Below are 22,332 nucleotides of genomic sequence, written 5' to 3' on the forward strand. Positions count from 1 at the left end.
GGAAGAGGTGAGGAGGTGAGGAGGGAGGGAGAGAGGAGAGGGAAGAGAGGACAGGAGGGAAAGAAGAGAGGGAAGAGGTGAGGAGGGAGAGAAAAGAGGGAAGAGGGGAGAGGAGGGAAAGAAGAGAGGAGGTGAGGAGGGAGGGAGAGGGAAGAGAGGAGAGGAGGGAAAGAAGAGAGGAGGGAAAGGAGAGGAAAGAGGTGACGAGGGAGAGAGAAGAGGGAAGAGAGGAGAGGGAAAGAAGAGAGGAAAGAGGTGAGGAGGTGTGGAGGGAGGGAGAGAGGGACGAGAGGAGAGGAGGGAAAGAAGAGAGGAAAGAGGTGAGCAGGGAGAGAGAAGAGGGAAGAGAGACGAGAGTAGGGAAAGGAGAGAGCAAAGAGGTGAGGGAGAGAGAGAGGGAAGAGAGGAGAGGAGGGAAAGAAGAGAGGAAAGAGGTGAGGAGGGAGAGAGAGAGAAGAGAGAGGAGAGAGGGAAAGGAGAGAGCAAAGAGGTGAGGGAGAGAGAGAGGGAAGAGAGGAGAGGAAAGAGGTGAGGAGGGAGAGAGAACAGGAAGAAAAAAGGACATGAGATAGCAGAGGAGTGGAAAGAGGGATTAGTATTTTGTAGACATGACAAGGACACTAGGTTTTTCCTGCAGACCGTATAGGTTTCCTTACAAAGGCAGCATTGTTCCTGTTGTCTGTGGGCCTGCTTGGCTAAAGAGGGATGGCATTGTGTTATCCTGTAATGCTACCTGTGATCTGATCAACGATAGTACTCCATGTTTGGTAAAGTTAGACATAAATATATCACAAATGCTATTAGGCCACCCGCGCCAGTCAATGTTGGCCTGCGTCCTGACGCGAGAACAGCGGGGCCAAAGTAGAAACCACTTCATTTAAGACAGCATTCTGGGAGAAAAGGAGAACGAGGGAATGGGGTTATGAAGGGAGAAAAACACCCGTCGTAAAGTAAGTGATTCATGTCTCAGGAAAGAGTGCTGACAAAATGTCGAGATGTGTGATTCCAGGTGTTCCCTCTTAGAAATCTATATGCAGCTATTAGAATTTGGTTGTTTCTGATAATCTGCTTGTTGTTTTGAATGTGTGGTCAAATAGAAAGGGACCGATGATATTATAAATCTCCCCTCTTGCGTGCACACACACACGCACGCACACACACACACGCACGCACGCACGCGCACACACACCTCAATCTGAAAAGAAGCAGTAGGAAAGCCTCACCTGAAACAGGCTTAGACATGACAGACAGGGCAGAATGTTTTCCTCTTACAGCCTGGAAACAGTCAGGAAGAGATGTTGGTCATGATAGAGCAACAAACACATGATTGAGTGGACATGATCACTTCTGCCATTCAAACTATTAAACCCCCCGGCTGCAACTACGTTCTCCAATGATGTTTCATGGTGAAAATAGTTTGACAAGCTGCACTGTATAGGCATATTCTATAGTCAAAATGACAAAAGATGCTTCTATATACAAATGCACATAAAAACAAAAAATCCCCACGATGCAGAAAGTCAAGGCACAGGATTTCAAGTAGCATTAATGTGCATTTCTGGCATCTTAAAATGTGTTCCTTTTTCACAGACCCCAAAGATAAAAAACAGTATCATCAATGATATTTCACAATTAGAAAACCAGTCTATAAATGAATTTACTATCAGCTGGCTCTCTCCCATTTCGGAGACAACACAACGACTAGAATATTATGACGTTTGTTTATTCACACATTTTTACATTTACAAATCTGCATATTATGTACATTCAGTAGTTGACGTTGTGGAAGACATATCCATTAGAGAGCTACATAGGTGGGACCAGTAGTTTCTCCTGACTGGGAAGAACTCGGGGGGGCTTCAGATATCTTCCTGGTCAGATCCCATAGACCAGGGTATTCAACTGTTACCCTACGATGTCAAGAGCCTGCTGCTTTCCTGTTCTACCTGATAACTTATTGCGCCCACCTGGTGTCCCAGGTCTAAATCAGTCCCTGATTAGAGGGGAATCACCCACCTGGTGTCCCAGGTCTAAATCAGTCCCTGATTAGAGGGGAATCACCCACCTGGTGTCCCAGGTCTAAATCAGTCCCTGATTAGAGGGGAATCACCCACCTGGTGTCCCAGGTCTAAATCAGTCCCTGATTAGAGGGGAATCACCCACCTGGTGTCCCAGGTCTAAATCAGTCCCTGATTAGAGGGGAATCACCCACCTGGTGTCCCAGGTCTAAATCAGTCCCTGATTTGAAGGGAACAATGGAAAAAAAGCAATGGAACTAGCTTCGAGGTCCAGAGTTGAGTTTGAGGGCCATAGACCATGTAACCTGGCTGTGATAAACTCAGGGGCCTTGGGTATCTTCCTGGTCAGGTCCCATTGTCCAGGTAAAACTCCTAGCCCTGCAACATATTGCTCCGGGGTGATGTTTCCCCTGAGTACAGATCTAGGATCAGCTTCCCCTCTTCCAAACCTAACCGTAACCAATACTGAGAGAAATATAAAACTGACCCAAGATCAGTGACTAGGGGCAACTACACCCTACTCCCAACACAACATAAGACATGTCTGAACTGTTCCCTGACTGTAAAGACCCAGAGTCTATTGAAAACCCCCCCGAGGATTGTGGAGGCACACAATGCAGGGTGGTGTTCATTATGCACCAAACTGAAGAAAATGGACTCAAACAGGAATGGACTACTTGGACTTGTCCAATAAGAAACACACATTTTTGGTTTCTGTCAGAAATCATTTTAAAAAGCTTTCCATTGCATGCCCTAATGAACAAGACCCAGGATATTCTGTGAGTTACATACAACAATCTCTCTCTCTGCTCACTGTATATAAACAGACCGTCATACAAAATGGTTTTGTATCAAAAATCAGACAGAGGACATTAAACCACAGGAAATACAACTGAAGTGTGGTTGTGGGAGGAACAACTAGTGACAGAACTAAAAACTAACTCTTGAATTAGTCTACCTGTCAGTTTATATTCTGTGATTTGACCCAAGAGTTTTTCCTGACTACATGACTTGGCCAGGATAAACTTGGGGCCCTAGTTATGGGCTACAATATCAGGGGTGTAATCATTAGTCCAAACAGTGAAAACCAGAGTTTCTATTGGACAAATTCAGCTTGGTCCCTCTCCGTTTTGTTCCTTTTTGCAACAGAATGGGCATAATGAATACACCCCAGCCCATGGTTTTTCCTTGTCAGGCAGGCAGATGGTCAGAAAAACACTTGTCCATATCTATGATGCTGATCAATGGCAAAAGGTGTTATATATATATATATATATATATATACACACATACATACAGTACCAATCAAAAGTTTAGACACACCTACTCATTCAAGAGTTTTTCTTTATTTTTACTATTTTCTACATTGTAGAATAATAGTGAAGACATCAAAACTATGAAATAACACATGAAATCATTTAGTAACCAAAAAAAGTTAAACAAATCAAAATATATTTTACATTTGAAATTCTTCAAAGTAGCCACCCTTTGCCTTGACAGCTTTGCACACACTTGGCATTCTCTCAACCAGCTTCACCTGGAATGCTTTTCCAACAGTCTTGAAGGAGTTCCCAACTATGCTGAGCACTTGTTGGCTGCTTTTTCTTCACTCTGCGGTCCAACTCATTCCAAACCATCTCAATTGGGTTGAGGTCGGGTGATTGTGGAGGCCAGGTCATCTGATGCAGCACTCCATTACTCTCCTTGGTCAAACAGCCCTCACACAGCCTGGAGGTGAGTTGGATCATTGTCCTGTGGAAAAATAAAAATGAAAGTCCCACTAAGCGCAAACCAGATGGGATGGCGTATCGCTGCTGAATGCTGTGGTAGCCATGCTGATTAAGTGTGCCTTGAATTCTAAATAAATCAGTGTCACGAGCAAAGCACCTCCACACCATCACATAACTCTAAAGAAATGATCCTCTGCAGCAGAGGTAACTCTGGGTCTTCCTTTCCTGTGGCGGTCCTCATGAGAGCCAGTTTCATCATAACGCTTGATAGTTTTTGCCACTGCACTTGAAGAAACCTTCTGTATACCACCCCTACCTTGTCACAACACAACTGATTGGCTCAAACACATTAAGGAAATTCCACAAATGAACAAGGAAATGCATTGTTGAAATGCAATCCATGAAGCCTCATGAAGCTGGCTGAGAGAATGCGAAGTGTGCAAAGCTGTTATCAAGGCAAAGGGTGGCTACTTGGAAGAATCTCAAATATATTTAGATTTGTTTAACACTTTTCTGGTTACTACATGATTCCATGTTTCATTTCATAGTTTTGATGTCTTCACTATTATTCTACAATGTAGAAAAAAGTACAAATAAAGAAAAACCCTGGAATGAGTAGGTGTGTCCAAACTTTTGACTGGTACTATATATATATATATATATATATATATAAAATAAACTCCTTTCATTAACTAAGGATGGAGGATCAACCTGCATTTCAACATTTCTAACAGTTGGTTAAGGTAGGGGTAGGCAACTCAAACCGCGGGCTGATTTTTGTCGGAGCAGATGGTCGCAACGCCAGAACATATTTCTAATAATTTGTGCACTGCAAATTGAACACAACTAATCCCCAAAAAAGATTGTTATTTTCAAGTACAATTTCATACCTTGATTACATTGAGACACGATAATAATTTATTTATGGAAATACTTGGAACAGATTTCCTAAATTAAATTAGTTTTTAGCTGAATTCTTGTTGGAAAAAAGGAAAATCCTTTTAAAAACCCCTGTTTTAAAGTCTCTGCAACTGAATAATGTGCTGTCTAAAAGTATTCAAAGTGAATTAGAAAAGTTTGCGCTTAAAATTCAAATCTAAATCAAATCTAAGGTAGGGAGCAGAGTACTGCCGTTTGACCACAGGCCAGATGCAAATTAAACAAAACATTGCATCAGCAAGAGGAGACCTCTACCACCCCTTTATGTCTGTTCAGAATTACAACGCAGACATCATAACACTTTGAAATGTTGGGCAAAAGAAATATGCAAATACTGTCTTTGAAATCATGCAAAAATCTATGTAAACACCATTCATTAGTATCAGTGAAAATCAAAGTGATGGAAAAAAATCTGGATTAACCTTAAATTCACACAAAAGTGAACAAATATGATTTAAAAACAGCGGCATTGAAATTTAAACAAATTCACTTATTTTATTCTTAACCCAATACCCGTTCCATCTCCCACAAAGTAAAAATAATTAATGTATTTTAACTAAATATTTAGTTTTTTTTAAATACACGCGCGTGTCTTCTAAAACTCTTAAAAGACACACATACAAAAACAATACATGGGCCACATCAACAGCACACAATACCATCCAACAAATTCCAAATACATTAAGAATACAGGAGATCATCGCTTAAATAATTCTAGAAAAATATCTGCTGTACATATATGACAATTATTTACATTCGTTTTTTTTTGGGGACGATGTTTATGTCAGTACATGGTAACCATTGCAGACAGACTTCACCGAGCTATGCTGGATGACTCATCTTGTGAACACCTACTGTAAATGTAGAAAACTCAGGCCTTCCCTCTACTGAAAACCTTCCTCGGTATCGCTCACTTGTGAATCCTTTAATGAATAAATCAAGTCAAAACGGGTCTACTTTAGCCGACTCAAGCTTGAGGTAACTCAACACTGAGCTTTTGTAATACTTGAATAATTAAGGGGTTTTGATAACCTGATTATTTGAAATGCTGTATCACAAGATTGACCCATTCTGCAAGAAGTTTTCCACTCAACAAAAAACAGAATGTCGGTCTGATAATCCTTTCTCTCTCTCGCTCAACTTCCCCAGATTTACCACAGCAAAGAAATATTGGCTTCTTCATGAAAACTAATAGGAACACTTAATATCCACAAAATAATCATTGGCATGATGTGGACTGAAATGTGACATGTCACATACATTATGGGTAACATGACAGCAACGAATCAACGGTCATCTAATTTCTATCAAAACTTTATTCCACCACACGAATTAGGACTGCACCACTTCATTAACCATTCATCATGATTGAAAGAAAGCCCTACTTGAAACATTGCCACCTGTTCCCGTCCATCCAATTCAGTCGTCCATCCAAAGACGTAATGCTGCTAACGCTGTTCGAATCGCGGCCGAGAGAGAAACTCTGTCTCCGCCATCCGACAACGTGTTTAACTGAGGTTACAAAGTGACCTCTGGAGGTTGTACAGAAACCTGGTCCTCCACCTCCTCCAGGCTTCAGACAACGGAAGGTAGCACAGTGCTTGCATAGTCTGATGAAAGGAGAGAACGACGTTCTCCGTCTGCCTGGTTCGGGGGGTATATAAAAAAAACTCTTGTCCTCACACATTGTCAAACTTGTGTTTTAGGTAGTCTTTCATGACCTTGGCAATGGGCAGGTCCTCCAGAAACTTCAAGCTCTGGAGGCCTATGCGATGCCGGATGTTTATCCGACACATGTCCTGCAAAGTCCTGGGTTGTCCTGAAAAGATACAACACATCTGTTAAAAATATCAAAGCGGATCGCCCTTTCGCACAAAAGGACAGTAAGAAGTGGTCATTCTACAAATGGTGTGTATGAAATAAAAGGTTGAAGTTAAGCGAGTTTTGCACAAAAGACAGAGGATGTAAAAGGTGAACAGAAGACTGGAAGTCCCGCTGTTACAGGTGAGCCAGGGTGAGTCAGACAAGCATGTCTACTGGTGTCAATTTGCTTGTTTCACTTTGATTCATGACGTTCGACTCTGAATCAAACAAACAAGCAGCTGGTCAGTAAGCTCCTTCTCACTGTGACTTTAGATTGTTGTCCCATTTGAAGTGTGGAATAATGAGCCTTTCAAACATGTTTCCCAAATTATCAGGCAGCTCAAGGCCAAACACCCTCTTATTGGCAGTTTTAAAATGTTTAGGAAACTGGAGGAAAAATCTATTAGCATCCAGGAAGCTTGCTCTGTAGTGTCATCAGTCTAATGGGGCTAGAGAAAAATCCCTCTTCCTCACATTCCCTCTCCCAGTCTCTCGTTCTCTCTGCCATAGGAAGCAACCACAACCAAAGCCAGCTGGAAAACACACAAGGGCAGGACCGAACCCAGCTGGATGGCCTCTCCCCGTCACCACAACCACACTGTCCTCGTCTCTCCCCCCGTCACCACAACCACACTGTCCTCGTCTCTCCCCCCGTCACCACAACCACACTGTCCTCGTCTCTCCCCCCGTCACCACAACCACACTGTCCTCGTCTCTCCCCCCGTCACCACAACCACACTGTCCTCGTCTCTCCCCCCGTCACCACAACCACACTGTCCTCGTCTGTCCCCCCGTCACCACAACCACACTGTCCTCGTCTGTCCCCCCGTCACCACAACCACACTGTCCTCGTCTCTCCCCCCGTCACCACAACCACACTGTCCTCGTCTCTCCCCCCGTCACCACAACCACACTGTCCTCGTCTCTCCCCCCGTCACCACAACCACACTGTCCTCGTCTCTCCCCCCGTCACCACAACCACACTGTCCTCGTCTCTCCCCCCGTCACCACAACCACACTGTCCTCGTCTCTCCCCCCGTCACCACAACCACACTGTCCTCGTCTCTCCCCCCGTCACCACAACCACACTGTCCTCGTCTCTCCCCCCGTCACCACAACCACACTGTCCTCGTCTCTCCCCCCGTCACCACAACCACACTGTACTCGTCTCTCCCCGTCTACTGTCACCACAACCATACTGTCCTAGTCTCTCCCCGTCTACTGTCACCACAACCATACTGTCCTCGTCTCTCCCAGTCTACTGTCACCACAACCATACTGTCCTCGTCTCTCCCTGTCTACTGTCACCACAACCATACTGTCCTCGTCTCTCCCCGTCTACTGTCACCATACTGTCCTCGTCTCTCCCGTCTACTGTCACCATACTGTCCTCCTCTCCCTAGTCACCACAACCATACTGTCCATTCTCTGTCTGTCTGCAGTCTCCAGAACTAAGCTGTCCTTTCCTTTCTCCAGGTGAAACTGAACTAAAGGTTACCCCTTCATCCACATTCCACACTGTCTAAATGAAATCACACGGAAGATGAGTCGCAGTTCTCCTTTACAAACCAAAGGCTTCAAGACAATCATTTATAGACTACAGGTGAAATATCAGTGTTGGTGAACCAACTTCAGCCAAGGTATGTGTGAAATCATGTTTGGTTGCATTTCAACTTTTAAAAGACATTCTGGTTTCCATTTCATCTCTCTACATCTATCTAGTTGAGATGTCTGTGTTGGCAGCGGCAGCCCTGGATGTAGCTGGGGGGGGCCGACGCTCTGCTCCCCACCCACCTGAGAAACAACCTACGGGAAACACTGATACATCTATGGCATAATATACAATGAGCTTCATAAGAGCTGGGTGCCATTCATCCTTCAACAAGGCCCTGCTAGCCGCAGCAGATGGGTTTATCCACTGAGGTAGTCAGTGTAATCGATAAGGGGGGATATGTGATCCGGCTGATCGTTTGCTACGGTCTGAATGAATAGAGGGGTCTGACTTCACATGGTTGTCAGTATGAAATAGCACAGCAGGTCTTCGTCCCAAATGGCCACCCCATTCGCTACATAGTGCACTACTTTTGACCAGAGCCCTATGGGGAATATACAGTATAGGGGATAGGGTGCCATTTGGGAGCAGCCCAGAGCTCTTTGATATCTCCATATCAAAGTTCAGTGAGAAACACAGAGGAATGCAGCAGGGCATTGTGCCTCTCTAAAATCATTTCTGCTTCAGGTAACGTGTTCCCCCCCCAACAGAACACTGGTCATTATAAAACCATGGCAACGCTTCCTGTCCCTATGTTTCTGGAGGTTCTTTTTCTCCTCTCAACTTACAATCTCGCTCCAACACTTCCTGAACCGGATTGAAGCGTTTCCATCGCCCTGTCCTGTTTTGAATTCAGGTTTCTGTTCAGGTTCATAGAAAGTCCTCATTTACTTTACTGGTCTGATGTGTACAAATGTTTTTGATAACCAACAACGAATATGTTAAGTTGTATTGATACATAGGCAATTATATTTAACTCAACTTTGGATGTTAATTTTAGGGCGTCATCGTTCCACCTGTCTGATAAAGCAATCTAGGGGAAACGCTGAGTCCCAGTCAAGCCATGACATTATATTAAAAGCAGTGTTTATATCCACTAGCGATACGGTACTAGTACTACTAACAGCCCAGTGTCCCCAGACGGTGCCCCTCCCTGCCCAAGACTTACTGGTGACCTCCTGTAGGAAGTCCAGGCAGGGGCGGCTGATGCCCGACATGCTCGACGACACCGCCACGGGAGTCTGGCCCTCGTAGTTCCTTGTGTTGGTGTCAGCGCCGTACTTGTAAAGCATCTGGGCACACAGCACGTCGTCTCTTAGTGCTGATAGGTGCAACGGGGTCTGCCCGTCCTCAAGGCGACCCAGGTTAGTGTCCGCACCCCGCTGCAGGAACATACGACAGTAGGAATGATTCCCCTTGATGACGGCGTAGCGCAGCAGGAAGCCATTTTGAATGTCGATGTTGGCGCTGTGGTCCAGCAGGATTCTGACGCAGCTGGAGCGCTCGCGGATGATGGCGAGTTGGAGGGGCGTGGTGCCCTTGTCGCTGAGGGGATCCACCTCGGCGCGGAACTCAAGGAGGAGCCGCACGAAAGAGTCGCGGCCGTAGTGGGCGGCCACGTGCAGCGGCGTCCAGCCGTCGTTGCTCTTGGCATTGATGATGTCGCTGCGGAAGTCCGACTCCAGCATGAGGCGGGCGATGCGCGCGCGGCCGTGCATGGCGGCATAGTGGAGCGCCGTGAAGCCGCCGATGAAGTCCTTTACTGTGGGATCAGCTGCGGGGGAGATAGACAGCGGACAAGGGGGGTGAGGGGAACTGTCTTCTACAGGCTCTTTAGTACAACTAAAAATTACCCATTCAGTTAAAACACTAACAAATAACAATCAAACAGACTCAGAGAGAGGAGAAACAAGAGGATGGATGATTGAGTGACAGCAGCGTAAAACATTAAAGGGACAATCTGCAATTACTACATCCATTTCTGAACTTAAATCAATTTATGTTTCCATTGACTTTTTAAGAATATAACTTATAAATGCCTCATGAGGTCAGTTCAACTATCATACCCCATCAGAACCAATAATATAAGCTTGTTTAACTCCAATGTTTGTAAACAAAGTAAATGTAAACAATCACTACACAGCCTCAAAAAATTGTTTAAACTATACTTTGATATCATGGATGGTCAGTCCTTGCATCCATAGCTCTATCTATGAATTTGAGGGTGATTACAGTTCAACAGTCCCATCTCTCAGCTTTTTACCAAAACAGGAGCAGGGATTCCACTGTGTTATTATTTAATCTGCTGATTGCCACTTTAAAGCCTGCTGTGGTCTGAAAGGAAAGAGTGGGCCGGCAGATGCTGGAGCATTAGAACAATTAGCATCAGTGAGACAGAGTGTGAAAGCGGGGTCAGGGGTTAAAGTCCTGCTATTTCAATTAGCCAAGGCCGAGATTGCTGGTAATGACCACGTCAGTGTCAAATCCAGAGGGGAATTTTCCATTCAAACAGCCTTGTTAAAAATGACTGGCTCCCCTCTTATCCAACATAAATCCATTAGGTAGGCTATATGACTGACCAGCAAAGAGATTATTTTTAAAGTATCGTTAAGTTATTTTAGACAATTAAGTCATGGGTAACAACATACTCTCTTGCTTTGTTGGTTATGCATACATGTCAACGGTCTCAATTTATCTGCGCATAATCCAAAATAAACCACTGACTCGTCCAATGAGCTCTTCAGAGAAAAGCAGTTACTGAGAGACTTGGTCTACAGCGCCCTCTGGACTTGATGTAATGATCACTGCATCTACAGGATTTGGAATCAAAATCTGTACACATTTTAATAGCAAAAAGTTTTTAAAAAACAATAAATGGCTGCAACACTATTCCATCATAATTTCACAAAATGAACATGATTTTCACTCTGCTGAGAAGCATACTGCTATAGGGTAAAGTTTCCCCTAGGTACAGATCTAGGATCAGCTTCCCCCTCCCCAGTCTTAACCTTAACCATTAGTGGGGAAAATGTAAAACCGACCCAAAATCAGCGTCGAGGGGCAACTTCACCCTACAGCCTATATACCATGTTAGAATGACCTGGGGGGGAAGCTGTGGAGAAGATTAGCTGCTGCCATTGCCAGACTGGTTATATACTGCCATCTATAGACCAACAATTCAAAGGTGGAGTTTGATTCAGGTTGCACTGTCATGGTGCACCAATATGAAATATATCTCAAACAGCACATGTGAAAGGATAATCATTATGAACAAATATATCAGTAATCCAATCACATAAAGCCACTGAATGGATGCATGTAGCGTCATATGGCAGACCCTTGATGTGTAAAAACCATTTCCTCTGCTAGTCTCCGTTTCTTTGTGAACATGGATTCTGACAGGGGACCTCACAAATCATTTCACCGACCTTGTCACCAGGCCAATTGTGAAAAGTGTTTCCCTAGCACCCATCTCTACTAACACTTGGCCTCCATTGGTTTCAATTTAGCCGTGACTATAACCTTGGGGGGCTTTTTGAGCTCTGCCAAGGAAAAAGAAAGGCAGAACACTGCATTCAACGTGTGACAACAGCACAGGAGGCTGCTAAGGGGAGGACGGCTCATAATAATAAATAATGGCTGGAACGGAGCAAATGGAATCCAACACATGGAAACCATGTGTTTGATACAATTCCACTGATTCTGCTCCAGCCATTACTAGGGGCCCGTGCTATCCAATTAAGGTGCGCCCAACCTCCTGTGGACCAAAACACCAGACCCTCATTCACCTCCGTGCTCCAGGAAGACCCGGACACATCTCTCCTTCCCCTTGGCAGCGGAGAAGTGGAGCAGGGTCCACCCGTTGGCATCACGGATCTTCGGAGAGTAGCCTTGCTCCAGCATCTTCCTGACAGTGTACACATCCCCCGCTGCCACTGCAGCCTGGAGCAAAGACAATACAAACCAAGAGCATTAGCATTCATCTCTAGCATAAGCAGTCATTTACCAGTGGGAAATGCTAACGGTAGAGTAGACCGTCTTGGTATTAAGTGTCTTTGCCTGTATCTGCAGCTCCTCTTGAAGCTCGGGGTTCCTTCTACAGTGATGGTTCAGCATCCTGTTACATCTCGTAAGGGGAGGGGTCATCCACACCTAGTCCTCTGTCTGGAGAGTTGAGACAGTAAACACGTAAGCTGCATCACTTAATTTGGGTTATTAGTCAAAAATAGCTAGGCCTACATTTTGATAACAGTACATTGCATGGATACATTTTTGTTATTGGTATAAATCAGCTGACTATACATTAGCAGGTTTTCTAAATCCAACTGTTCCGCTGGGATCAAAAGCCGTTGCACATTCTAGTTCTAGCACATCTCATTCAACTAACCAAGGGTTTGAGGGGTGCTCGGGTGGAATAGAGGAAATCTGTTAAACAACTGGGGGTCCCCACTTCACTATACCACAGTGATCAGCTGAAACAGGTAGGCTATTTGATGCTTGGCAGGAACCAGGGTTGGTGACCACCGCAGCACCACTTCTAGGTGCGCAGAACACTTGTATAGTTTATGGACCCTATGGTATTCCATACTGAGCAGCAGCAGATGTTCACCTTTTGTCAAGCTTGATTATGTAGTTAAGACAATTTTCATGCGTCTCTTGGGCAACAGTAGGACAGACAGATAAGAACTCCACTCAAATGGATTATGGGCTAGCACTGACTCTGGAGAAGAAAAAAAAAGACAATTTAATGAGTATTCAAATTCATCAGTTTATATTATCCACTAGAAGGCATTAAAAAAAACATACTGCATTGACACAGTCATAACATTATGACAGCAACTGAGAAATGGGAATAGCTAAACATTTTACATAAATGTAATGTTAGCTATACCTGCAGCTAGCTTCTATCCAAATGGGATGGCGGTATGATTGCTATTTAACTACCTAGATAACAATGTTGAATGTAAAAACAAGTAAGCTAGTAGGCTAATTGCTTATAATACGATAGAAACAAAAGCTAGCTAGTAGTGGTTAGCTAGCTTACTTGCTAACAGTTAGATAGCTACCTGTATTGGAAGGTCGGCTGCTGCCTTTTGTCTTCCAAATTAGGGCAATGTTATAGCTATAGCGGTGTTCTTTAAAGCTAGACTAGACAATGCATTTCAGACAAAGTTGAAGTAAAAATAATTCATAGCAACCTATCTAAGTAGCCACTGGCCAGCTAATAGTTAGCTAACTATGCACTCAAACAATGGAATGTTAGCTAACGTTAACTAGCTAGCACTGCGACCCCAACTTGTTCCCACTCCTTTCTGGCTTATTTTACTTATATATCTACATGCCCACAAAGTACGGCATGATACTACGGTACATTGCGCTGATATATTGCTATATATACACACAATTCCCTTTTAAGGAAGAAATTAATCGATCAACTACTGCTGGTTAGCAATTAGCCTAAATCGTTACCCAGTTTTCAAGCTACTAGGACTGCATTGGATTTCAGAGTTTTAAAACATTTGTAACAATTTAATAGTTATGTGAACATGTGCACGACTCGAGAAGGCAACCATACTTCAACTACACAAGGTAGGTGTTAGCTAGCTTTGATGAATTAATGCATTATTCTTACTTAAAATACGAAGCTAGCAGGCTTGCTAGCCATTCTCCACCGATGCGAACCCCCAATTTCAACGGGCTTGTTTGAGCCAATCAGGCACAAGGAGCGAGGAATTTGAGCTGTCAAATCAGCATCCTTCTGCAAAACTTTATGAACGTCAGTCTGTTTAGCTCGATTTCTAACAAAGTAGGCCAACGGTTTGTATGGCTATAATTCTTCTCATTGTTGACACAATAGAATGAGTGAACTCCTTTCCAATTTTCTACTAAATGTTATCGCACGCTATACTTCCGTGTTCAGTCACGTGGTGCACTGTCTGTACACAACACAGCCAGAACTTAAAAAAGATAATACTTTAAAAAATAAAATTACAAATTGATGTTTTAAATACAATATAGACTGAATGGATCATTTTCGGTCCAGAAACGTTAGGGTGTACGACAACATTTAAAGTGATTTAACTGTACATTATAAATCGCACTACAAGTCACAGCATGCAACGCAAACCAAACAGGAAGAGATGTTAACAATTGTTTCGAGATGGTCGGCGCAAAGTCGAAGAATGCTTATTTTTCAAAAGGTAAATAAATTGAGGCGGCATAACATTTTAATATTCAGTGTTGCGTTATACAAAAGTGTACAGAAAACATGTATAATACCATCCTTGCAATTTATTTTATGCACGCTTAGTAAAGTGTAGAACGTGGTTCGCGTGGCAGAAATCTAATCAAAATCCGACAAACTCTCTGCAACTTTTTCTTTTTTCAGATTGACCACTGCCAAGACTCTCGTGATCATTGAAAACCCAAACGCTGTGTCAACATGAATGAACAATTTCATGTCCTAAATGATGCTTACAGAAGTTTATTGTCGAGAACATCACCCAGCAAAATGAGTAGCCATGAGTTGGCATCCTCCATGTTCACATGTGTATGTGAACTGACTCTTGATGCCAGTGATGATTCTCATTCTCAGCATCAGGACCAGTCCAGAGATCCCCTAACGTCCTCCAAATATTCTCCAAACCCAAATGGAACTGAACTGGCTTGTCTTGTGTTGACTCTGGTGGAGAAAATAAGCTCCAAGCTGACATCTCAACAACTGTCTCAAGAAACCAGCCTTTACTTCAAAGATGTTTCTACAGTATTATTCCAGTATATGGATTTTATGTCCAAACTTGTGAGTTTGGTTTCCTGCATATGATTGGAATATATAATTTTATTGTCCTTTGTTTGGGTTTGTTTATAGTAATAACATTTTTGTTCCCACCTCCCACAGGTTCACCTTGCCTGCTGCAAGGACAGGTTGCTGTCTCATCTAGCTGCAAAGAGTGTATCCTCCTATGTTATTTTTGAGCTGCGTTGCTTTGTGAGTTTTCTGATTGCCCTCATGTCTTGTGTGATTTATGACTATATTGTATTGCATAGTCAAGTAAGTTATATTGAATACTAGTCAAGTAACTCTTGGAGTTCTGTGTGCATCAGACAGTCTCACATTAGAGAACCCAAATCTGTCACCTGATACTGTAAAATCCTATTCACACACAGGCCTACCAGGCTTTATTTAAGCAGATTCTTACATTCAGTTCTCTCTTTTTTTTTACTAGAATACAGTCAACCAGATTTGGGAATGGAAGTGCTTGCAAGTGCTCCAGAACCGTTGCTCTGGCAACGAACTGGATGCATGCACATGGTCACTTACCACTGTCCTGAAAGCAGTTCTAAAAGAAACATCAGAATATAAACCTGGTATTGAAACACAGTTCATCCATCAATTGTACCAACATGTATCTTTTATTTTACTCCAAATAAGTTCCACTTGGTGCCAAATCCTATGTATTTACCATGTATTTACGTGGTAGTTAGGCCACATAGGGTGGAATAGTGTAACTACAGTGTGGCTATGAGTGTGTTGACATTGTAATTGTATTCTACCTACCTATGCATCTTCCATGTAAATACAATGTACATTGGTTTTAGCCACAGTGGGGCCTCTTTCTTTTCCCCTCAGGGACTTTGGAGAAACTTCTTGCCACATTCGACACAGCTCTCACTGCTGCTTACTCCCAGCTTGTCCCTGTAGAGAGTCTGGGCCATGGGAACTCTGCGTCATACCCTAGTAGTAACACGGCAGACTGGGCTACAACTCTGACTAACCTCCTAGACTTACTGGAAGTGCTCACTGCAGCCAGGTTCAAACTAAGCACCACCAGTGTCTGTCTCACCAGCTCAAGGCTCTCCTTCGTACAGGCATCGGCGCTACTGCGGATAGTCCACTCTCATGTCCACTACTTTGTGAAGAAGCAAGTGCTTCTGCTTTTAAAGAGGATTCTCCTTCAGAAGGCAGGCGAGGACATGGGTTTTGGCGAGGGGTCCTCCCTAACGCATGGAGATGATCACATGACCAGTGACATTCTTACACTGGCTGATGATGTGTTGCAGGCAGTGCACACTGATTGGTTACAGTGTGTTCCAGTGGAGTCGGTGGCCTTTTTCTTTGGAGGGACGGGACAATTGTGTGGCGGGAGCAGTGATGCGTTCGATCATGTGATGCTGAGGGCTGTTAGTCTAGTTGTGCTCAAGTCACTGGAATACAAAATCCAATCCGCTGGTGGGAAAGGTAATATAGGACTATTTGAAAATGTTATTAACCATATCTACGCTAGGCACAATGTTTATTCTACCTTAAAGGTAGACTCAGCGAAATGATGTTGCCACGAGCAGCACCGCAGATATTGAGAAGAGAGACATGCAAGAATTCTCTCTCACACAGTCATACACAGTATCTGCGCATGTGCACGTGTTTGCTTTGCTCTGTTTGAGCGTGGTAGCCACGGTACCAAAACAGCGATGTTGAGCCTCGTGGAAGTTGTTGCAGAAATTGACCCACTATGCTGTTTACTTTCTGCATCTGACATATCGCTGAGTCTAACTTTAACATGACTAGTTTCTAAAGCTCAAATAATCAGAAGGAGAAAAACATCATGATGACAGGAACGATAATTCTGACAGATTTATACAATAGGGGGCAATGTTTCCCAACACATAACAGACAAGAACAGTATTTCACTAAGTATTGTCTCTCTCAAGGCAAAAGTTCCTCAGGACCCCTAACCATAGGTCTAGAATCAGATTACCCTACCCAGATCCAAACCTTAACCATTATGGCTGTGAAAATATCTGATCTAGAATCAGTGGGTAGAGGCAACTTCTACCCACTCTGTCCATTCACTTGTCTCTGGTCCCACAGGTGTATGTAATACCATAGGCATCCATGGCTATTTAAGTGCGTTGCTGCTGTTCCTGAGCCAGCGTGGGGTCCAGCTGAAGCAGGGATCTCACTCCTGCTGCTGGGTGTCCTTGGTGTTTGGAGAGCAGGACGACGACATGATGGAAGCAGCAAAGGCTTTACTCCTACTATACCTCCATCACAGGTACCATACCACCTAATACATACCTTTCATTATTTATTTATTTCACCTTTCTTTAACCAGGTAGGCTAGTTGAGAACAAGTTCTCATTTACAACTGTAACCTGACCTGAGAAAAAGCTAAGCAGTGCGACAAAAAACAACACAGAGTTACACATAAACAAATGTACAGTCAATAACACAATACAAAAATCTACAATAAATAGGCCATAGTAGCAAAGTAATTACAATTTAGCAAATTAACACTGGAGTGATAGATGTGCAGATGATGATGTGCAAGTAGAAATGCTGGTGTGAAAAAGAGCAAAAAAAAGTATATAAAAACAATATGGGGATGAGGTGGGTAGTTGGAAGGGCTATTTACAGATGGGCTGTATACAGCTGCAGTGATCGGTCAGCTGCTCAGATAGCTGATACTTAAAGTTAGTGAGGGAGATATGTCTCCAGCTTCAGCGATTTTTGCAATTCGTTCCAGTCGTTGGTAGCAGAGAACTGGAAGGAAAGGCGGCCAAAGGAGGTGTTGGCTTTGGGGATGACCCGTGAGATATACCTGCTGGAGCACATGCTACGGTTGGGTGTTATGGTGACCAGTGAGCTGAGATAAGGCTGAGCTTTACCTAGCAAAGATGACCTGGAGCCAGTGGGTCTGGCAACGAATATGTAGCGAGGGCCAGCCAACGAGAGCATACAGGTCACAGTGGTGGGTGGTATATGGGGCTTTGGAGACAAAACGGATGGCACTGTGATAGACTGCTTCCAGTTTGTTGAGTAGGGTGTTGGAGGCTATTTTGTAAATGACATCGCCAAAGTCGAGGATCGGTAGGATAGTCAGTTCTACGAGGGTATGTTTGGAAGCGTGAGTGAAGTAGGCTTTGTTGCGAAATAGGAAGCTGATTCTAGATTTTGGAGATAATATGAGTCTGGAAGGAGAGTTTACAGTCTAGCCAGACACCTAGGTATTTGTAGTAGTCCACGTATTCTAAGTCAGAACCGTCCAGAGTAGTGATGCTAGTCGGGCGGGCCGGTGTGGGCAGCGATCGGTTGAAAAGCATGCATTTAGTTTTACTAGCGTTTTAAGAGCAGTTGGAGGCCACGGAATGAGTGTTGTATGGCATTGAAGCTCGTTTGGAGGTTAGTTAACACAGTGTCCAAGGAAAGGCCAGATGTATACAGAATGGTGTCGTCTGCGTAGAGGTCGATCAAGGAATCACCTGCAGCAAGAGCGACATCGTTGATATATACAGAAAAAAGAGTCGGCCCGAGAATTGAACCCTGTGGTATCCCCATAGAGACTGCAAGAGGTTCGGACAACATGGATGAACAGTAAGAGTAGAATGGCTGGTTTATAATAATGAAACACTGGCTGATGGACAAAAGGCAGTATTTCTGTGTGGCTTTCTTTTAGGTGAATTCTGAATTGTAGTTTTGTCAGTGGTTGGTTTGATTCTGCTTATGAAAATCTGACATTTTGACTTTGAAATCTCTGATTATCTGAGATCAGTCATCCACATAAAGGAGTAGGTTGAGGACCTGATTGGACCAATTTCCCAGACACTGGACTAAAAACAATGCTCAATGCAGATGCTGGCAAATCCAGGATTAGTCTTATTTTGTGTCTGGGAAACAAGCCTATTATGTCCTAGAGATGGCTGACTCTTCCGTCTGTCTTCCTACAGAGTGACCTCTGACCTGGATACTGATGTCTGATTCTTCTGTCTGTCTTCCTACAGAGTGTCCTCTGACCTGGAAGCTGATGCTGCGTGTGTTGTCGGCGGCAACCCCCACTGTCACTTTCTCTTCCTCCTCCGCAGCATCTCCTTCGACCACAGCATTCTCCTCGATTTCCTCATCTCAACGGAAACCTGCTTCCTCGAGTACTTTGTCCGTTACCTAAAACACCTCCGGGACGACTGGGAAGGCTTCCGAACGGTCTGTCAGAAGATAGATGGGTCGGACCGGTGTGAACTGAGCTGGAAGATTAGCCAGAAAGACGATCAACTATTGGACAACCTGAGAGAGGAACTCCAGCAGTCGTTGTGTGTCTCTCGTGGAAGCGTGTCTACTTCCAGCCATTCTGGAGGATCAGTTACCATCGTGGACCCAGAGCCAGCTCCATGTCTGCAGCCCAGCTTGTGTCTGCCTTCAGGAAGTGCAACTGCCCTGGCCTCTACTCCCCCTCTCCGTCTGGTGGACTACGGCAGCTCAGAGGAGTCTGAGACTGAGGACGGTGACCTCCCATCAGGCCTTAAACAGGAGAGGCTACACAGCGACTCTGTGGTTCACACACACAACAGCCACTCTTTTGATAGGACGGTTATGTGTCTGACAGAGCTCAGAGTGGTGGTGACTAGACTGCAGAGGAGGAGTCTGTTCCCTTACAATGCTACCTCGCTCTTGAAACTGCTGACACAGATTGAAGCGAAGAAATGACAAAATAAATGTTACATGGTGGTAAATGCATTTGGTCTCATTTGTAATATTTTAAGTGTTGTAAAATTCCTATAACTTTACCAAAATTCCCAGTTTGACAGAAATAAATTGCTTTTGGAAGATTCCTGGAATCAGGATGGAATAAGCATGAATTATGGGAATCCTTCAACAGCGGCTTCTAGATTTCTTAAATGTATATTTTAATACTTTTGAATTTTTCATGGCATCCTATTTGTGAATGGATGCTCTTTTTGGGGACCTTGTGGTTGGATGATAACTTAATTTATAATAAATAAATAAAAATGTTTATGAAGGGATGGTTATGATGACCACTTCCTTTTATTACAACTACATTTGAATCATAAAGACATTCCAAAAGCAACACGTCCTGTTTGCATGACCATCGTCAGTAAAGCAACACGTCCTGTTTGCATGACCATCGTCAGTAAAGCAACACGTCCTGTTTGCATGACCATCGTCAGTAAACACACACCTCTTTCAACTATGTATATTTTCTTTTGGCTCCCTCCCTTCAGTCCATCCAAACGTCACTTAAACAAAACAGCACTATTTTTCCCACCTGTCTCTGTTGATCCTCTCCTTACTCCTGTTTTCACCTCGCTCTATGTTTTACTAGAGGGACTATTGTGTGGAGGAGTAGCTCCTGTCTGCGTTATCTGGAGAACAATGCAAACAAGCCACAGATGATCACCTGAGGGCACCTCTGACTGCAGGTAGCGGGGCTGTTCGTGTGTGTGCCTCTCTCTGTGTGTCTGTCTGTTTATCTCTGTGTGTGTGTTTTGCGTCGTGACACTTCTCCATTATCGTCCCTCTACGACAACGTACCTGGAGGGGAAGGAAAAAACTCCTGTCCAATTGTGCCTGAACTGGGTGTGACCCTTTAAAGAATGTCAAACAAAGACAGGGAGAGGTAGCGAGAGAGAGTGAGCCTGCCTACTGAATGGAGGGACTGTCACGCCTGTTGGTTTCCCACAGTCAACATTACATCAACAGCTCTAGTGAGGACAGGACCTACCTTACCTGGTTTGCCTACTGAGGGTGAGGACAGGACATACCTTACCTGGTTTGCCTACTGAGGGTGAGGACAGGACATACTTTACCTGGTTTCCCTACTGAGGGTGAGGACAGGACATACCTTAACTGGTTTCCCTACTGAGGGTGAGGACAGGACATACCTTACCTGGTTTCCCTACTGAGGACAGGACATACTTTACCTGGTTTCCCTACTGAGGGTGAGGACAGGACATACCTTAACTGGTTTCCCTACTGAGGGTGAGGACAGGACATACCTTACCTGGTTTCCCTACTGAGGGCGAGGACAGGACATACCTTACCTGGTTTGCATATTGAGGGTGGAACGGTGGGAAGCTGAGTGGTATATTCTGTTTCCCTATGACCTTGGATTCATTGGATGGTTTCAGGGAATGTGCTGTAGTAGTGTTGTCTGGGGTCTTCTACCTGGGATGTAAATAGCTATCGCTGATTTTCTTTTGTTTTACACCTGTCCTAGTTAACGGAGGAGCGGGTTTCAACTCGAGTCTGTCCGAAGCAACCGGTGGGAGTTGTATGAGTGAGGTTGCCGTGGGATCGTGTCTTTCAGGTGAGCATGTCCCCCTGTTAGAGGAGCTAAGCTTTATCTTACATGTTAGGAATGGACTGAATAGACCCTCTGTTCTCTTAGTAGGTCAGTGAGTGTATAGAGATCCTCCACCTAAGGCTTTTCTGAACGCTCTCGAGGTTGATTGATTTATAGTTTTGTAACCGGCCTAAACTCAAACTATGAAGGATCTCTGGCACTTTAGCTGGATAGCCTACGTGAAGTCATCAGCATTTAACCAATGAAGTGTAATTACCATTTTGGTTTAAATGGAACTATAAAAAAAATATCTCCAAATGTAATCAGAGTTTTAAGATAAATCTTGACTGGTTTTACTCTACTCTAAAGATGTTTGTGTTTGGAGAGCATGTACTCATGGAAACAGATTACTTTACAGTTAACAGTGCCTGTCACAGTTCTTTTGGATATCTAGTGGTGTGTGTGTGTGTGTGTGTGTGTGTGTGTGTGTGTGTGTGTGTGTGTGTGTGTGTGTGTGTGTGTGTGTGTGTGGAATGAGGAAAACACTCTATTTATCCTCCCTTTCACCCTTTGGCCTCCTATTCTGCACTTAGTTGTACGTTTTGGACTGAACAGTCATTTTCAGGGTTAAAATCTAAAGATCATCTTTGATACATTGGAGCCATTGTTTTTCAATCATTAAAATACTATTTGAGTTGAGCATACAGTCAGTTCTAGGTTCTGTCTTAATCATGTCTGTATACACGTATAACGTCTTTCCCACTAAGTCATATTCTGCATACCTCTTTTGCGTGATGTATGTATTTTATCTCATTATGCATGTCAAAGATAAGAAATCACTCCCTAGTTCTGGTATGCTTCCCTACCGAAAAACATTTATCATGCTTGAGAAAGTTGATGAAAAAGTACGATACCAGTACAGTTGAACCCTGTGCCCATGTATGTGGGATGGAGAGAGAGAGTCAGAGGAGAGAAATAGATGGACAGATATCAGAGGGAGAGAGAGAGAGTCAGAGGAGAGAAAGAGATGGACAGATATCAGAGAGGAGAGGGAGAGAGAGTCAGAGGAGAGAAAGAGATGGACAGATATCAGAGAGAGAGAGAGAGAGAGACCAGGGAGAGAGAGAGAGAGGGAGTCAGATGAGAGAAAGAGA

At 43.9% G+C, this 22,332-nt stretch overlaps 3 protein-coding genes across 8 annotated transcripts in view; 2 read left to right on the top strand and 1 right to left on the bottom strand.

Moving 5' to 3' along the window:
• Positions 1-1,707: 1,707 nt before the first annotated feature.
• On the bottom strand, positions 1,708-14,032 carry asb7 (ankyrin repeat and SOCS box containing 7). 2 transcript variants are annotated; one of them, XM_071400836.1, is made up of 6 exons: positions 13,735-14,032; positions 12,712-12,822; positions 12,162-12,266; positions 11,891-12,044; positions 9,271-9,876; positions 1,708-6,506 (listed from the first exon to the last, which is right to left on the bottom strand). In XM_071400836.1, the coding sequence occupies exons 3-6, from the start codon at positions 12,246-12,248 to the stop codon at positions 6,367-6,369; spliced, it is 987 nt and encodes a 328-aa protein (XP_071256937.1). In that variant the 5' UTR covers positions 12,249-12,266; positions 12,712-12,822; positions 13,735-14,032; the 3' UTR covers positions 1,708-6,366. The 2 variants fall into 2 exon arrangements, with proteins under 2 accessions (XP_071256937.1, XP_071256938.1); XM_071400837.1 differs by having other exon boundaries at positions 1,708-3,770; positions 13,735-14,031.
• A 116-nt stretch (positions 14,033-14,148) lies between these two features.
• lins1 (lines homolog 1) lies at positions 14,149-19,611 on the top strand. The gene is made up of 7 exons (XM_071400838.1): positions 14,149-14,302; positions 14,491-14,901; positions 15,001-15,090; positions 15,329-15,470; positions 15,733-16,341; positions 16,972-17,155; positions 18,882-19,611. The coding sequence occupies exons 2-7, from the start codon at positions 14,545-14,547 to the stop codon at positions 19,579-19,581; spliced, it is 2,082 nt and encodes a 693-aa protein (XP_071256939.1). The 5' UTR covers positions 14,149-14,302; positions 14,491-14,544; the 3' UTR covers positions 19,582-19,611.
• Positions 19,612-20,218: 607 nt separating this feature from the next.
• The window catches only part of cers3a (ceramide synthase 3a), a 31,545-nt gene continuing 29,431 nt past the window's right edge, over positions 20,219-22,332 (top strand). Inside the window, exons 1-2 of one of the 5 annotated variants that reach the window (XM_071400840.1) lie at positions 20,219-20,315; positions 21,113-21,202. The gene's annotated coding sequence lies outside the window, so the exon portion shown is untranslated. The other 4 variants (XM_071400839.1, XM_071400841.1, XM_071400842.1 and 1 more) reach the window with 4 other exon arrangements.

This window comes from Salvelinus alpinus, chromosome 5 (genome assembly GCF_045679555.1).
Source record: "Salvelinus alpinus chromosome 5, SLU_Salpinus.1, whole genome shotgun sequence".
NCBI classification, from domain to species: Eukaryota; Metazoa; Chordata; class Actinopteri; order Salmoniformes; family Salmonidae; genus Salvelinus; species Salvelinus alpinus.

Excerpts from the sequence above, each read along its gene's own strand:
- asb7 (XM_071400836.1), bottom strand. The coding sequence starts at position 12,248 with ATGACCCCTCCCCTTACGAGATGTAACAGGATGCTGAACCATCACTGT. Across the intron at positions 12,045-12,161 it reads AAGAGGAGCTGCAGATACAG|GCTGCAGTGGCAGCGGGGGA; the intron begins GCAAAGACACTT and ends TCTTTGCTCCAG. Across the intron at positions 9,877-11,890 it reads GGTCTTCCTGGAGCACGGAG|CTGATCCCACAGTAAAGGAC; the intron begins GTGAATGAGGGT and ends TCTCCCCCGCAG.
- lins1 (XM_071400838.1), top strand. The coding sequence starts at position 14,545 with ATGAATGAACAATTTCATGTCCTAAATGATGCTTACAGAAGTTTATTG. Across the intron at positions 15,091-15,328 it reads TTTTTGAGCTGCGTTGCTTT|AATACAGTCAACCAGATTTG; the intron begins GTGAGTTTTCTG and ends TTTTTTTACTAG. Across the intron at positions 17,156-18,881 it reads CTACTATACCTCCATCACAG|AGTGTCCTCTGACCTGGAAG; the intron begins GTACCATACCAC and ends GTCTTCCTACAG.